Source organism: Erpetoichthys calabaricus, chromosome 2 (assembly GCF_900747795.2).
Source record: "Erpetoichthys calabaricus chromosome 2, fErpCal1.3, whole genome shotgun sequence".
Taxonomy (NCBI): Eukaryota; Metazoa; Chordata; class Cladistia; order Polypteriformes; family Polypteridae; genus Erpetoichthys; species Erpetoichthys calabaricus.
In genome coordinates, this window is record NC_041395.2 from 95155265 (window position 1) to 95169241 (window position 13977).

The window sequence follows — 13977 nt, forward strand, 5'->3', positions numbered from 1 at the left end:
ATAGAAGTTTAATTAGTATCGATTTTAGAAAACACACCCAATAAACCTGTAAACATTTGTGGTGTTATGGCTCCACAGCTCTCCCAGCAAAGGCCAGCAGTTTTATTTAAATAAATAATCACCGCACTCGCGGCTTAGGAGGGGGCGTGGTGACTGTAGCGAGCTGCAGGGTGATCTGCGGTGTGGGCTTTTCTCACCCAAGTGCACAGGTGAGAGACTGCCCACATCCGTGATTGTTCCTGTGGCTAATGGGCTGCAGCTGCCATGTCCTCTCTGCATATATAGAGAAGCCCGAGACGGTTAGGGGGATTAAAGAGGAAAAGAAAAGAAAGGAAGGAGAACGGGAGGTAGCGAGAAAACAGGAAGCAGGTGGAGAAAGCCGGTGTGAGGAAGGAGAGTGAGCGAGCGAGAGCAGGCTCGCATTAGAGAAAGCAGGCAGCTGGGAAGAGAGCCCACGAGGGGAGTGTTTGGCCGACATTCAGTGGGGCTGAAGGAAGCGGTCGCTCCAACTGAGCGACTAAGTAGCTGGAGTGACCAGTAGAGGAATCGACTTGGCCGTTGCTAGGAGCGGGAGTTGAGGAGGCTTTGGACTGATTTAGCCTCAGCGTGAGCGCCTTGGCCGCTGGGGAATTGACCAAAGACTTGGTCCGGTTGGGAGCCTGACGTAGCCAAGGATTGGAGGGCTACCGGACCTGATTGAAGGGCAGCTGTTCCTGCAGGTAGGCGACTCTCCTGTAGAGGAGCCCAGATGGGTGTAGCAGGGGAGCTACCATGGTAACAGAAGACACCGGGCTTTTTGGTTTTAACATATTGCTTCCTGTGACATTTTACCTTGTGGTTTTTAGAAGAGTTTTTCTATTGTTTTTAACCTCCACTTTTCACATGTTTTATGGATTATTTATTTATTGGACTTTGCACAGTTGCACTTTTGTTTTGGATTGTTGTAAATAAAAGCACTCTGCACTTTTGAATCATCCCCTTGCTCAAATGTTATTGCCTCACTGTTTAGCTCATCGGTGACATTACCGACGGTGTTGGGTTCAAGGGCTCCCTAACAGGCGATGGGAGTACAGAGCTGAACCCGCATCATCACAACATTTTTATTTAAAATTGTTTAAACTAGTTTATAAACCACAGATGCATACTTTTGTATATACTGGTAATTATACATTTAGAGCACTTAACTACTTTGTTTCATGTCAATACACAGAAAAGCCAAGCAAAATGACACCTTTTATTGGCTAACTAAAAAGATTACAATATGCAAACTTTCGAGGCAACTCCGGCCCCTTCTTCAGGCAAGATGTAATCAACTACTACAGACATGTCAATACACGAAACACATCACCAACAAATGTCATTGTTCAGTTTAACTAATATTTGAACTCCTTTCATATGCTTATAGTCACAAATAAATTTACTGCCATATTAACAGTTTTGAGCTAGCTAAGATAAAGCACTTATCTTTACCCCCTCCACCCCCCAAATGTTCTTTGTATTAATTGCTCTAGAGCCTATAAACTGCTAAATGAAAAATATTTCTGAAAATGACTTTTTATTGTAATTTATTAATAGAGAAAAAAATCTGTTTCTTTAGTTATAATAATATTTTTTAACAGTTCAGTTTTAAACATGATTGTTGTAATTATTTTTAAAACTAGCTTACTTGAAAGCTTACATGAGTTTAATTTCCTGCCTCAAAGACAACTGACAGGAGATTTGGAAAATTAATAAATGGTATGTTTATATATATTATTTTCATAGTTTAAAACCCCTCTTTATTCAGTGCCTATAAAAGTATTCACGCCTTGGAAGTTTTCCCATTTTATTATTCTACAACGTTCATTAACTGTGAATTCACTTTGGGTTTTTTGACATTGATCAACAGAAAAAGACTAACGTCAAAGTGAAAACAAATCTTCTGAAAGTGGTTTACAGTAATCCCTCACCTATCGCGGGGGTTACGTTCCAGAGCCCCCCTGCGATAGGTGAAATCCGTGAAGTAGCGACCTATATTTATTTTATTATTTATACATATTTTAAGGCTTTATAAACCCTTCCCACACTCTTATAAACCTTTCTCACTCTCTTGTTAACCTTTCCCACGCTCTTATAAACACTTCCTATGCTCTTAAACACTTTCTACATTCTTAAACACCTCAGACCAACACTGCACACTGCACGCAGCGATCAGACGTCAATGTGTCTGCACTCGCTTTGTGAAGGGGGGCAGCTGAACTCAGGCTGAGCAGAAATGGACTTTGTGCTGCTTCTGCCAAAATGCCTGCTTGTCGCTCTGCTCGAGAAGTGTGTGTGTGTGTGTGTGTGTGTGTGTGTGTGAGAGCTGAACGCACCTTCGCTCAAACCCCCCCTCCCCGGAAGCGCAGTAGGCTCCTGCCACTTCGCATTGTCAAGGGGGTGGGGAGCTGAATGAACGCTAAGGAGAAGTGGACTTTGTGCTGGCTTTGTGCTGCTTGTCGCTCTGTGTGTCAATAATTTAAAAGCCTGTACAATCAGGCTTTTAGGTGTACATCACCAATTTTCCTGTCTCACTGTCTTGTCTTGCGTGAAGTTAAAATGTTTTATAATAGTGAGATGTTACTCATATCCTTAGCCCGACATCCACATATCATATGTGTTAACAAAGTGTGTTTTATAAGTTTACATGTGTTTAAAGCATGTGGGATGGGTATTTTAAGGCTTAAACTAAAAAAATGTTTATTTATATGGTCTTTCTATATCACGGATTTTCTCCTGTTGCTGATGGGTCTGGAACATAACTTCCGCGATAGGCGGGCAATCACTTGTATTTAAAAACCCGCGAAGTCGTGAATCCGCGAAAAGTGAACCGCGAAGTAGCGAGGGATTACTGTAATTGAATTGCAAATATAAAATACAAAATAATATGGCACACCTAAATTAATACTGGTGCAACCAGTTGTAATTAGTTAAATGGAGATCACCTGTTTGTAGTCAAGGGGTTTCAATTGTTTGTAGTCTAAATATACCTGTATCTGGAATGACTAACTTCTATCATTCTGTTATTCTTTTTCCACCAGTCTTTCCATTAGTCAGTGGTTGCTTAAAAATGATTTCCTCTGTGTGACAAGCTCTAACATACAGTCCATGAGTGTATTTTCTACTTGCACTCTGTGACACGACCAGGTTTCCTGTTGCTACATCAAAAATCGCAGCTAAGTGGTCCTATTAAACTTGTACGTAGTATGTTTAAGAGCTAAACGCACCTTCAGTTGACACAGTGAAAAATGTTGCTATTTATTTCAGGTACACTAGGCAAATGCTTTATTCGCATTCTAGTGAATAACACTGTAGTCTGTATACTACCAAATAAGTCAGAGGGTCTCCATCAAGGTAATTGACAGGGTACCTGAATTTTACCCTACAAATATTATAACAAGTGGCCTTAATAAATGATAACCATTCGGTAACTGTCATAGCCAATTTTGTGCCAATACCTACGAGGCTGACTGTCAGAAAAGACAAATTTTGAGGTAATTATTGTGAACCTAGGATATAGAGAATAATGGCCATGAGTAATGCACCTCTGAAAAGTTAACTTACGTAAGCACTCCCCCAGTTGCAGCTGTCCAGGAAAGGTTAGTGATTAGTGAGGAACATAAATGAAACAAAAATGATAAAGCTTTGTTCTTTATTTCGCCTTGTACAATTTCTTGTATTAGGAATTTGTTAGTTTTCGCATACCCCTTGGGGCCAGAGTGCAGTGTCAGCCATTGTACAATGCCCCTGGAGCAATTACAGGTTAAGGGTCTTGCTCAAGGGCCGAGCAGAGTAGGATCTCTTTTGGCAGTGACGGGGATTCGAACCTTCTGGATACCAGTGCAGATCCTTAGCCTCAGAGCCACCACTTATTGGGAAGTTCAACCACGGTATATGTTTTCACTCCTGAAAAGCGAAAATAACAAACGGCTAATATCCGTCACCTGCTGCAATATCAACTTTTGTCTGAAGTAAGTCTATGGTCAGCATTGGAGCACTTCATTTTCAAAATTAATTCTAAAAGTCTGAATTCACATTCAGTGTAAATCACCAAAAAAAAGCCCTAAAAGTCAAATACATAACATAAATGACAGCAGCATCTTTGAAACAGCTAATGCCAATGGTTGTAATTAAAAAATATACCACATAAGAGATGTCTACAGACATGAGTTCATGTTCAGAATCTCCTGTCAGTTTTCGAAAGCTAGGAAGTTTAACTAATGCAGGACTCATCCAAAATTAAATAAACATTTAGCAAGTATACCAAACCACATTTATTTTTGAGGCATTGTAGTTATTTTCCTGTTAATCTAATAACATTCAGATTAGAACTGAAGATTTTTTTATATAAATTGTTTTTATTTCAGGTTGCCTCATTTTAAAGAGGAATCGAAAACCTATATTGGAACCAATATAAAAAAGGTAAGCAACAATGCTTCATTTTTTTCTTTAGTTGACTTGTAACACTATTTTTGAAATCTATACCATGCTCTGATGCGATTTCTTTATATTTCCTACTTACCCTGTTATGCAATATTTTCTGCTTGTGATGCACGATTTTTTCCTCAACTAAAAAACTGTGCTTACCTAGATTTTTAAGCCTGGATTTGCTACCATCCATTTTTTTTCTTTAGTGTATGGTTTTACCCATCATAACTGCAAAGGTTCGAAAAGAAAAATATATGCTACATTAAATAGTACATTACATTAATTGTAATTACAATAAATAATTTTAATAATAATATTTTGTTTTAATATTTATTTAATAATAATACAGTACATAATTTTGACTGTAATGTGTTATTCTTTACCATATGATTGACTGGCGTGGTATGTAGAGATTGTTCATGCCTCGTGCCCATGACCCTGCTCAGATTAGGTAAACTCTGTGAAATATATTGAAGTGTACAGGGAAGGAGGAACTGAACTAGTTTTGAGTTTCTTATAATGTCTCAGTGGTACAAATTGTGTTTTAAGTGGTCCTGAGGGCTAGGGAAGTATCTTCCAGCTATGCTGGACTGGGTATTGTGGCAAAGCATTTGATCTGACCTTTGATGCAGCAGTGCTAACGACTGCACTGCAGTGCCCCAGACAACAAAAGATGCAAACTAAATGATGACCACTAAAAAATACAACAAATGGCCACAAACTAGCAATAAGTTAATATATATAGGGTTCAAAGGGTGTTGTTCATAAACTCTTATTTATTATTTGCATGTTCTTCTTTTCAAGCTTGCATATGCTGGGTTCATGTCAAAATGTCTGTTAGTGGTGTTTTCATTAGAAACATTGGCCATGTTTCAGCCAGTTCTCTGGCACTTTTAGTAGTAACCTTGATTTTTACTTGCTTTTAATTTTACTTTATTCAGAACCCCACCTCATCAATTCTTGCCCCCTACATCCACCTGCCCTCACCTCCTTATTTTCTCTTATTGCTTTGGATTCCTGTAAGTCTATCTGAGGCAACAGCAAAACAACATACAAAAAGAGAATAGTTTTGTAGGTGGCCAAAGACAATTACTCTCTCCTTAACCTTCCTGTCTGATTCTTCTCTAGTTTTTCATTTTTGCTAGTGTCCTTGTCACTACTGGTACCATGATGCAGTACCTGCAGCTAATTCAATTTGCACATGAGTCCAACTCCTCCAGGATGACACATCCGTACGCGTTGTTGCAAAATTTTCTGTGTGTCTCAGCACAGGCTCAAGAGCTTGGAAGAGATACCAAGACCTGATTCCGCCAAGTATCACCACAGTCTGTCCAGGAGCTTAGTAATGCCCTGCATCTGGGAGATCCCCAGGATATCATTTGCCACCTCATGAGGAGTAATTTTTTGCACTGTATATACATATTACATACAGTGTGTATGTATATGTATGTATGTATATATATATATATATATATATATATATATATATATATAATACAGACAAACACACCCACAAGCTCCAGTCTTGAGGAAACACATTAACAGTCCAGTGAAGCTGAGACTTGTTCCATTGATTGAAGTTCTGGCACCGGGTGCTGCTTGAATGCCTTTTTTGTTTCCAGTATCTTTGTAGATGCTTTGATCTTTTTTGTTCCATAAAGAAGATAGAAACACCTTATAAATTGTAATAAATATTTAATATTATTATTTCTCATGGTTGCATGTGTTTTGTTTTTCTCTGGTCATAGTTCCAGGGATACGAAGATATGTGTGTAATGGTTAAGGCTTTGGATCTCAAAACCCTGACGTTCTGGGTTCAGATCCTGCTACTGACACTGTGACCATGAGCAAGTCACTTCATCTGCCTGTGCTTCAATTGGAAATAAGAAAAGAAATGTAACCAATGTATCGCAGATGTTGTATGTCGCCTTGGATAAAGGCATCAGCCAAACAATGAAGAATAATAATAATTAGCTATACCACCAAGATCAGTGTTCAGTGGCAGTACTCACAATCTCATTATGGTCAGCAAGTCAACACTTTAAATGAAACATTGCAGTATTTTTTTTATGCATGCACAAAGGAAGTCTGGAGTACTGATTCGGTGATGACACCACAAATGTTCGAAGCATCTCCAAAAGATCATACTGTATACATGCATGAAAGTTCTGTGCATGACTGCTACAGTTCTGTGATGTCATGCTGTCCCTCAGAAAGCATCAGGGGGTGCTGAGAAAAGATTGCTCGCTGAATTTTTTGCTCAAAATTTGCCATGTGATTGACTTAAGTTAACAAAGTCACTGGAGAATGCATCATATTATACATTGTGCTGCTTAGCACTAACAGAAGCATGAAGACTAGCATCCAGTGTGAGACATGCCATTGTATGCAAATGAAGGTCTCTGGCAGAAGTGATTAGCAGTGCAGAGAAAACCAGTACCACTGACCATTATGGTGGACTGACAAGTGAAGAAGGAAAGATATCTTAGATAGAAAAAAGACACAGCATTGACATATGCCATACAGATGGATGTGTGAAGTAGAAGGAAGGAGGTGGAAGTTCTGCTAAAATAATTGTTGTTTCCATACACAATGCTGGTTTCAAGTTGTATATTGGTTTTGATCAATTAAAATTGAATCCCTTTTGATATAAATTCCTCACCATGTAATACATGTAAATTTGTTTATTTTATTGTCTATCATTGTGTGAACATGGTATGAATCTATTGGGTTTCAAAATTTTGTATCACATTATCCAGTTTATAACAACATAAAATGGTGATAATCTGGAAGGTTGCTTGTTCAAATCCCATTACTGCCAGAAGGGATCCTACCCCGTTGGGCCCTTGAGTAAGGTCTGAAAATTGTTCCAGGGTTACTGTACATTGGCTGACCCTGCACTCTGACCAATGGTTATGCGAATAGACAATTTCTTCTCAGGGATTAATTTTTCCAAATGCATTTGAAGTTTACAGCAATGGTGTAATTTTTACTAAATTTTGGGTAAACCTTCGGCTAGTTAAAAGATTGTGTTTCACAGGACCTTTATGTGGAGGTCATTTTGATATTAACGAACCTATTACTACTATTGACCTTGCTCAAGCTTAAAATTGGTTACACCAAACATTCAGTCATATAAATTATCTTGCTTATCTGATGTGACCGAATTATCTCGGATCAATACAAATAAGACAAGAAAACGTAAGCTTATTAGAGTATTTCAATTAAAAAAAAAATCAGTGGATTAATATGCACAAAAAAATCCAGAGAGCAACAAAGTTACAGTTTCTAAATATGCACAAAAAATACAGACGTAATCAGACTTGCAGTACTAAATATGCACAAAAAAATTATGAAGTGAGCCAGTTTATAGTTGCTAAATATGCACAAAAATCCTAAAGTTGATAAAGTTGCGGTTGCTAAATTAGCAAATCATAAAAGATATTTGCTTTGGCTCAAAAATTGCAATGATGGGTTTAATTATAATTTACACATTGATTATGAATCTAATAATAAAAAAAAACTTACAGGATCCTTGAATATTAAATGTCTGTAATAAATGTCCGTGGAATGTGTTGCAATAAATAAATGATCACATTTTGTAAACTTAACAGAACCTATTAAAAGTTTAGTATTTGATTTACACCTCAACTCAGAACATTTTCTCAATGCTTTAAGAGATTATAATAGTTTGTTTCAAGTTACATCATTTGGTGCAAAAATAATAATTGAAGGCAATTTCATGGCAAATGGTATTTGATTTACACCTCAACTCAGAACATTTTCTCAATGCTTTAAGAGATTATAATAGTTTGTTTCAAGTTACATCATTTGGTGCAAAAAGAATAATTGAAGGCAATTTCATGGCAAATGTTAAAGTACAAGAACAGGTGTATCATCATAGTCTTAGGAAATAAGTTGAAACGAGAAAACAAAAGCCTTAAAACATACCAAAAATACATTTAACAGTCTTGTGTCCTGCTTCAGTCAATCCATTGTAAAGAGGCTATCTCATATTAGTTGATTTGGACTTTTCTTAATTAACTTCTTCCTGAAGCAGCTGCCGTGTTCAGTTTTAACAGTACTGTACTTATCAATGGCTAGAATTGTTTGTTTTGTACCTCATACAGGTGTTCTTTATAAAGGTCACACTGGGTCATTCTCATCTTTGATTACAGTTTGTACTCGCATGTTAAAAATTCATTTAGTAACTTATACCTGAATGATTTAATTTTTTCCATGCAACCATACCAGACCTGCTTACATTTTAAGTACGTCTGCCAGTCATTTAAGAAGCTGTAGCTTTGCAAACTTGCAGGCATTGAACTGGCTACTTTTACTATACAATCATGTGTTCCTGGAGTAAACTACTTGTCTAGTGTAATCAAAGTACATATTCCAGTTCTTGCACAAATCATTACATTCACTCAGTGAACAAGTACTTCTATCATAGTGAAATGCTCTCCCACAGCACCATGTATATCATAAGCCAATTTGGCAGGTTGAGGTACTCTGGTTACTAAGCTAGCTTGTACATACAGTACAACCACTATTTCATGCTTTGCTGGGTTTGAACTGTTTATTGGCCAGTATTTTTGGGTCATGTTCTCCATGTGCATTTTGTAGTGCAAAATGCATCCATGTACGACAACTTGCCCAATCCATCTGCAGCTATACACTCTTCAGCACTCTTCAGTACGCAGTCCACGCTAGTGTTTTGGGCACATACACCATCCAGATCTAAACACTAGCATGGAGAGTTGCTTGCGTACTGAGGAGGCTATAGCTGCAGGTTGAAGCTGCTGTTGCACTTTTCATGGCATTGCACATGTACTTTGTCGGCATGCCCGTGTCGATCAAACACAGGAAGCTCTGCAGTCTGCTTGTGTAGGAAGACAACTAAATAAATCATGGTAAATAACATAAATAAGATTCACTGGCAGGATGACGCCCAACCTCTTGCTGCATCCAAATGGTGGTATCTTTCGCCTTTATGCCTGGTGCAGCAGTATTGTTCTTTTGTCTGAGTGGGCGTTTCTTGCGGGGAGGGCTTCTGTTCTCTTTCTCCAATGCAGAACCCTCATCCTCATATGAGTTCATCTCTGTTATAGCACATGTTTATTTGAAAACAGTACTGTCAGATCTGGAGGAGCGTGAATGTGACAGAGAATAAAACTGAATTAAAAAAAAAATGCAAACTAACCTTTACAAGTACTGTAAATTTACACTGGCTGTTACAGACTCAAATCAAATGTATGTTTTTATTCTATAATAGTTACAATAAGAGCAGCTCACTAATCAAAATGGTCGCGTTCGGAATTGCACTGGTGACCTCTTAATTACAAGTCAGCAGTTCTTACTGCTGCACCACCCAAGCTGCCGTGTCATGTTAGTGCCGTACCCTAACTGGATTTCTTTTTCTACGGTTATAATCTTGAATAAAAGCACACTTGTTTTATTATACAGTACTTGTTCCATTTGCAAAAGTGTTTATTTGATATTTGGACTTCAGTCTTCACACATTATACACTTAATGTCTACATTTTGTCAATTATTACTAAAATATGAAAAACATTTCTTTTTTAGTTATGTGTTCAACAATTCCTGCCTCACATTTCATCCTACATTTACACAGATCGCTGTAGACACAGAAGACGCATGAAATGTATGATGTATTTTTTACCCTATTCAACACCAGGCACCTCACACACAGATAAGGAGTCTTAGCTTGAGCTGGGAGAGCTTTTTGCCCCAAGTGAGCTCCGTCGAGGGGGGTATGGGATAGCAGGCTGCTTGCTGCTAGTGCTGATTGACACATTTACAAAACAAAAGACGCTGATGGAGAGGTGCGAAGGAATTGAAGGTGGGCCAGGGTTATGAATTTTTTCGTAGGCTTCAGAGATTCTAGTGTTAATAATAACACTCTTAAGTGCAAAAAAAAAAAAAGTCTATCCCGGCAGCATTTAGACCAAAGCAGATCAACAGTAGAGTGGAATGGAGTGGAGCACCACCTGTATTTTATATGTGCTGTATATAAGCCCAGCCAACAGATGCTGTCTGTAGCTAATGAGTTGTTTATATACCTACTCCACTGTGTTTTTAAATAGTAAAGTAGCTTATATGACATTTCAGTTTCTTTATGCCTCCTATATAACAGGAATGCACTATTTTTCTAACATAATAAATGCCATTTATAGTCATCTGTATGTTGCAATTTAATCACTGAAAGTTTTTATGACATTCAAAAATCATTATCAAAATGATAATAATTAAGTTTTTGGGAGACTACTGAGAATGTGGTGCCATACTTAACCTTCAAAAAGCTGTGTATAAATAATGTGTGTAGAGTAGTTGCTAAATAAACATTGATTAATTTTTTTTTTTTTCATTTATCACTTCCCAATCTGAAAATAAAATGAACTATGCATGATGTTTTGCATTTTAGTATTTGCACTGAATGCTTGCATACTAAATTCCTTATTTATCCTTGTTCCTTAATAACTTGTTTTAGTCACTAATCAATGGCACTTGCCATTTTTTCTTGAGGCTTACAATATCTTGTGGAAAAATAAACGTGTGCAGGTAAGAAATTTGCATCTAGTAACATAATTTAGACCAGTATTTAAGACTTAATCAGCATTTCTTATGAGGTTATTATGTGTGGATTGTGCTTTTTTATTATGTTAATACAGTAATTTATTTAATTTAGCATAACTATATATAGTTAACATAGCATAACTAGTAGTGTATGCACCCTTGGGTGATAGAGGAATATCAGGAATAAAATAAAAAATAATAAAAGTTTTATTTGGTTAAAAAATAAATCTGTAGTAGTTAGGCCCAATTTGAGGGTCCGCATTCAATAATCGAACCGTCCAATTCTGTACTGCTTATCGAGTAATTGGAAGTAGAGCTAATGCAATTTACATGCTGACAACTGTTCCACAACATATAACCCACAGACATTCTAAAAGAAAAACTAGTCATTACTTCATACCTGTAGCAGCACCATTCTTAGGCATTGCACTGTAAATGTATAAATGTACATTTTCTGCATTACTATTTTTTATTTTAAACAAAATTTTCTTTCACATTTTTTCAAGAAACTGTCTTAAAATGAGAGGTGAGCATGTGGACTAACACAATCATTCAGCTTTTAGATGTAAACCATTATCTGTTGACATGATCCATTTCTACCTGATATGAAGTAGAGTTTAACTGACATCATTAAATAATGCTTTCTTAACAGATAAGTCAAATATTGTCTATTCTTTCAGTTCTAACCCACTCATTCAGTTTAGTATTTATAAATATGAAAATTAGGAATTAAAAAAAATCATTTCTTAGCTAAAAACCTAACACTGCATTCCAGATTAAAATTTTCATCCTTACTGTTATAGCTGCATTTTTGTGTCATTCTGTCATCAGAGCCATTAACTAACTTTAACATCAGAAGATGCTAGACAAGAATCTCCAGGTTTCTGTCAGTGAGTTGAGGCTGTGCTGATTTTGGCCAAATGTCCATAAACATTATTTGTTAATCTTATTCAAAATGTTGAAGATGAGAAGATTTTTATCTTTGATGTCAAAAAAAAATAAAGCGCATCATTGAAAATTCTTCCAAGCCAATGTGTAACACTGATCAGATAATGTTCATTTTTGGTGAATGTTTTTTTTAATCAAAGTATACTAGTTTCATTTTTTAATTAGATATTCTGTTTCTCTCATGTTAATTTTTAGTGAAGGATGTTGCATTATCATTTTAAACTTGGCTCTACTAAACAAATTAGAAAACATTTTCTTATTGTAAGAGTGGTTAGTAAATTGTAAGTGTTTTGGCTAACTGCAAACAATTAGCTAAAAGCTGTTAATCTAAATATATAATATGTGGTACAATCACTTGAAATTCCTCTCAATACACATATCCGGTAATAAATTCTGAATGCAGTGGAATTTTACCAATTTAAACATGTGCTGCACAACAGTTTTGAACAGCAGCGCGGGGTGTTATTGCATTGCTTCAAAAGGGACAAAGCAAAGCTCGTGGACTGTTTTTATTTCTTAGCAATACCCAATGCTTCACTGGTCTCCAATCCCTCAAACCTCCTGATCATTGATCGTGTGTTGTTTCTATGCAGTGCTCAATGCTTTGCAGGATACCTCAACACCTTAATCGGCAATCATATTTGTAAACTTCACGGGAGACACATTTACAAGATTATTGACATTTATAAAACTAAATTGAGCAGAAATGTACACATGGCAGGTTTTATAAATTAGATTCTTGTGCCACATGCATTTTCATTGTTTTAGCGTATGATTGTTTTCTTCCTCAAAACAAAGATTTATAAAAGAGACCCCTAATGTAGAATGTTCCACTTATGACGTCATGTCAGCACTCAAAATTTTTGACTTTCAGATTAGGGATACTCATTCTGTACCAATGATACCATTTTGAAATCTAGTCAAAAAGGCACGGATAACCAATGTAATGATGCTAAGACTGATATAATGATGTGAGATGCAATATAATGTGTATTGTAGCACTTTTTTATGTGTCTTGGCTCAGGCTTTTAGGCCACATTTTCAGTTCCATGTGAATGTCATCTAGGTATGCATAAGGTTGTAAGATTTTAAACTGACCTACAGTTTTGCTATAGATAGCAAGTGCATCACACTAACATTGTCATCACATTAGCATTAGGGTACATGTAGCTTCTGTTATCATATGACATACTCTACCTTGCTTATCTATTACAATATGTCATGATAAGCATGGTTGGAAGCATTTTTGTGTATTTTCAATTTAGATTTGTTGGAGAATCAGAGAAAATTCTTACTTTTTTCCCCCTCATCTCTTTTCCAGTAGATTTTGCTGCTATTGGCTTAATAATGAAACTGTGTATCGGATTAGGCCATCTGTAACTTTATGTGAGCTTTTGCAGTACTAAATTGTAAAACTCATACATGACTTTTGGGGTAAACATTATCCATTTGTCAAGTTATTCTCCCAGTAAATGTGCGCAGTTGATAAAAGGTATTTTTGTTTATCTTAGATTAGATTAGATTACATTAGATTGGATTAGATTAACTTTATTAATCCCAAGGATAATTGTGGAATTCGTGTGGTTTGTGTTGAAAGGAGCCAGTTGAGATGTTTCAGGTATCTAATTAGGATGCCCCCTGGGTGTTTCGGGCATGCCCAAACTGGAGTATATCTTGGGACAAGATTATATCCCTCTGCTGTCCAGGGAATGTCCTTGGTATCCCCCTGGATGAATTGGAGGAGGTGGCATGGAAAAGAGATGTCTGAGCATCATTGCTTGGATTGCTACCCCCACGACCTGGACCCAGATAATCATCAGAAAATTGATCAATAGATGGATGGATGGATGGACGAATGAATGGATTGCCTTTGTGCAATTTACATGTTCTTTCTTTTTATTTCTTAAATTTTCTCTGGGTACTCCATTTTATTTCCTATATTACAAAGACATATTTTATGTTGGACGTTTCTAAATAAGTTTTTTA

The 13977-nt window shown here is 36.7% G+C and overlaps 1 protein-coding gene across 2 annotated transcripts in view; it reads left to right on the top strand.

Moving 5' to 3' along the window:
- gbf1 (golgi brefeldin A resistant guanine nucleotide exchange factor 1) overlaps positions 1–13977 on the top strand; it is a 338792-nt gene that overhangs the window by 213011 nt on the left and 111804 nt on the right. For both annotated transcript variants that reach the window (XM_051922800.1, XM_051922799.1), the window contains exon 8: positions 4386–4440. In XM_051922800.1, the coding sequence (XP_051778760.1) occupies positions 4386–4440 (55 nt within the window). The remainder of the gene's footprint in view (positions 1–4385; positions 4441–13977) is intronic.